At 48.0% G+C, this 3,297-nt stretch overlaps 1 protein-coding gene across 1 annotated transcript in view; it reads right to left on the bottom strand.

Moving 5' to 3' along the window:
- Ncr3lg1 (natural killer cell cytotoxicity receptor 3 ligand 1) overlaps window positions 1–2,286 on the bottom strand; it is a 22,722-nt gene extending 20,436 nt beyond the window's left edge. Inside the window, exons 1-2 of the mRNA XM_023719331.1 lie at window positions 2,235–2,286; window positions 1,089–1,436 (exon numbers count right to left, since the gene is read on the bottom strand). Coding sequence (XP_023575099.1) covers window positions 1,089–1,436; window positions 2,235–2,286 — 400 coding nt within the window. The remainder of the gene's footprint in view (window positions 1–1,088; window positions 1,437–2,234) is intronic.
- Between the last annotated feature and the right edge of the window lie 1,011 nt (window positions 2,287–3,297).

Genomic DNA, 3,297 nt, shown 5'->3' with positions numbered 1-3,297 from the left:
TCAGAAAAAAGGACCCTAAGGGAAAAGAGAGAGAAGGTCAAGAAGAGAGGACTGAGGAGAAATCAACCCTGCTGACACCCTGAACTCAGACTCAGAATCCAGAATGATATGAAAATAGACATCTGTGGTTAAGTAACTAGTAGACCATGAAGCTCACTCACATATCACATGCTTTTACAAAACAGGACAGAGAGGCTCAAAGAGCTTTATGGGAGATGTTTTGAGCCTTGACCGAGAACCTACCTACATTGCACAGCTGGATATTTTCACCCTTACCACTGAGCTACTACTACGCAGCAACATTTTTGCTGGATTTTCTCCATCTGTGGTTTTTTGGTTTGTTTTAGTCAGAACCGGGAATTGAACTCAGGCCCTTGCACTTGCCAGGCAAGCGCTTATTCTACTGAGCCATCTCCCTGGCCCCTCTCCATCTGTGTTCATTGTTTATATTTTTGGCTTTATTTTGGAAGAGAATCTCACCACCTTGTCCAGGCAACCCTCAAACTTTAAATCCTCCAGCCTCAGCCTCCCAGGTCACTGGAAATTCATACATGTGCCACCAACCTTTTTTCATGCATATCTCACCACAAGGCAAGTAGGAGTTACCAGCCCATGTCTCCACGGGAAACTTTAGGTTTACAGCTACTAAATGACTGGCCAATATCACAGGTTAGAAGTATCAAGGCTGCAAGAGGGTTTAGGTCAGTCCACCCAGGTGGCCCAACACTTCCCTCCTTTCCCAGTGACTTGTCACTTGTTTAATGACACTGACTGGTCCTGCAAGAGGTGAATTATAGAACAGTTGCTATGGCTGTCCTTTATTGGGATCTTGCAAGGTCCGAGCACAATGATAAGCATTTTGTCTCTATCTTCCTGCAATCTTGCCTACAAGCCACTTTGTAGATGGAAGTTCAGAGTGAGTAAAGACTTGCTCAAGGGATTCAAGTGTTTACAGACACCCAGGATGGGGGAATTATGTCTGGGATAGATGCATATATTAACCCTGTGCCCCACTGGGACCCCAAGGACAACTTCACAACAGGACCCAGCACCAGGGTGACCTCAAGAAACTGTCTTTCGGTACTTACCCAGAACTTCCAGCGAGACTGTTCCTTCTGCCATCTCAGGGGGGACCACCACCTGGCATTGGTACACTCCTGCATCCCACACCTGGACACCAGGCAGCTGCAGTGAGGCGTCACCAAACTGCAACCTCTCTCGAGACACCTCAGCCCCAGGTCGCCTGACATCTTTAGTATCAGCATATAACTCTAACACCACGTCCTCTGCTTTAGACACCTCATCCATCCGACACCACCTGATGCCCACAGTACTGGGATCCAGCATTCGGAAGCCAGAGACTTTGCAGGAGATGGTGACATTGTTGTTCAGCAATACCATCTGCGTCCTTCCTTGCATCACCACTTCCAGAGAACCTGTGACAACAAAACACTCAGTTTCAGGGATCCTTGGCATCTCAAACATGACCCCACAATCTATTCATTCTGGGCTAAGTGTGAGAGGACTCAGGACAGAGTCTCTCCGTTCATCACTCTCATTCATCCTCTAAGATCCCTCTGTTCTTTTGCAAGATTACATGGCTGTTGAGATCCCTTGTAATTCCACATCAAGTTCAGAATGAGCTTATCATTTTTACCAACTGGTGCTATGCCAGCCCAGCCCTCAGGGTCCCAGGGACAGTGATTCAGACTAGGTGTGTTGTCACACCCCTATAATCCCAGCAGTTGGAAGGCTGAATAAAAGAATCACTATAAGTCAAATCTACACAGTAAGACCCTGTACAACCTGTAGACCCTACTGAACACATACACAGACAAAAATAAAAAACAGCATTAGTAGTATAGTGGTGAGTATAGCTGCCCTTCTAAACAAAATGTAGCAAGTGACCAGCTGTGACTCTGATAGAAAGTGCACTGAATCCCTTGATGAATTTGGGACACTGCCATCTTCTCAATGTTACCACTTTTCACCCATCAGCATGTGTGTGGCTGGTGCTGTGGACTCAGTGTTTCTGTCCTCCCAGTATGTATCTGTTGAGCCCTATTGCCCAGTGAGATGGTGTTGGAGGCAGGGCCTCTGGGAAGGGAAGAGAAGAGGTCTAAGGGTAGAGCCTGCTGCATGGGATTAGTGCCCTTCGGAGGTGGAAAGCTCTCTCACTTAGCCCTGTGAAGACACTGCAAGAAGGTTCTGCAATTCAGTAAAGGAGCCCTCACCAGAGACCCCATCAGCCAGCACCTTCCTCTCAGATTTCCAAGCCTCCACCATGGTGAGAAACAAATCTGCTGAAGCTGCCCGGGATATGGCGTTTGCTGTGCCACGCTGAGAGCACAATGATAGTATTCATTTTCCACTCATTTTGGTGTTTTGTTTTGTTTTGTACTGGAGTCCAACTCGGGACCTTACACCTGCCAGGCAGGCACTTAAGCCACTGAGCTATCTCAGCAGTCCTCTATTCATTTGTTTAGATTAGCCTAAAATTCCTTGGACACTATCTCATAGGTCTCAGAGTACTGTCAGGAGTCCCTGACTGACAGGAACCCAATACCTGTCCTCAGCTGGTTTCCTCACTGTCTGAGCATCACTGAGTGAGGGTCGCACAAACCTGAAGGGACAGCTCAGCCACTCACTGGGGTTCTTCATGAGCTCCAGAGACCGGGTGTCACCAGCTCATCATGAAGTTACTAAGCTACTACCTGCATCACCTTTTACGGACACCTTTTTAAAACTAATGTACACAAAGTATACTCTAAAATGATATGAAACGTATAGAAAATATACAGATCAGTGTCATCTATTCTCATTATTCCATCTCCACACAGTTGTTTCACACGGCCAGCAGCACAGTATTTTTCATACCCATACGAGGACAGCTGGAATACTCTGCTACATTACAGGGGAGGTGGGGGATGGGTCCGGCTGAGGTGGGGTACAAGAGAAGGGCATGGGGTGGCATGCAAGTGCACAACAGTGGGATGATGGTGGAAGGAGGGCTAAGAGGAGTTGGGGGCAGGAGACTGGAATGGGGGGGTGGTGAAGGTTGGGTGGCAAGTGGGTAGGCTTTGGGTGGGGTTGGTTAGGTGGGGCCTGCAGCAGGGCATTAGGGGGTCGATGTGAATGGAGGGGGAACTGGTGCAGGGTAGGGGTGTGGGAATGTGTTCCTTAAGGCTGGGTTGGCATGTAGGGGTCTCAGAGTGGAGTGGGGGAATTCCTGGAAAATCAGGGATGTCCCAGGCCAAGACAAACAAGACCCTAGGTTTTCCAGGCCAAAAAAAAAAA

The sequence above is a fragment of the Octodon degus genome, unplaced genomic scaffold, assembly GCF_000260255.1.
Source record: "Octodon degus isolate 3935 unplaced genomic scaffold, OctDeg1.0 scaffold00067, whole genome shotgun sequence".
In the NCBI taxonomy this organism is placed as follows: domain Eukaryota; kingdom Metazoa; phylum Chordata; class Mammalia; order Rodentia; family Octodontidae; genus Octodon; species Octodon degus.
The sequence above is the reverse complement of the archived record's forward strand: the minus strand, read 5'-3'. Positions and strand labels throughout refer to the sequence as shown.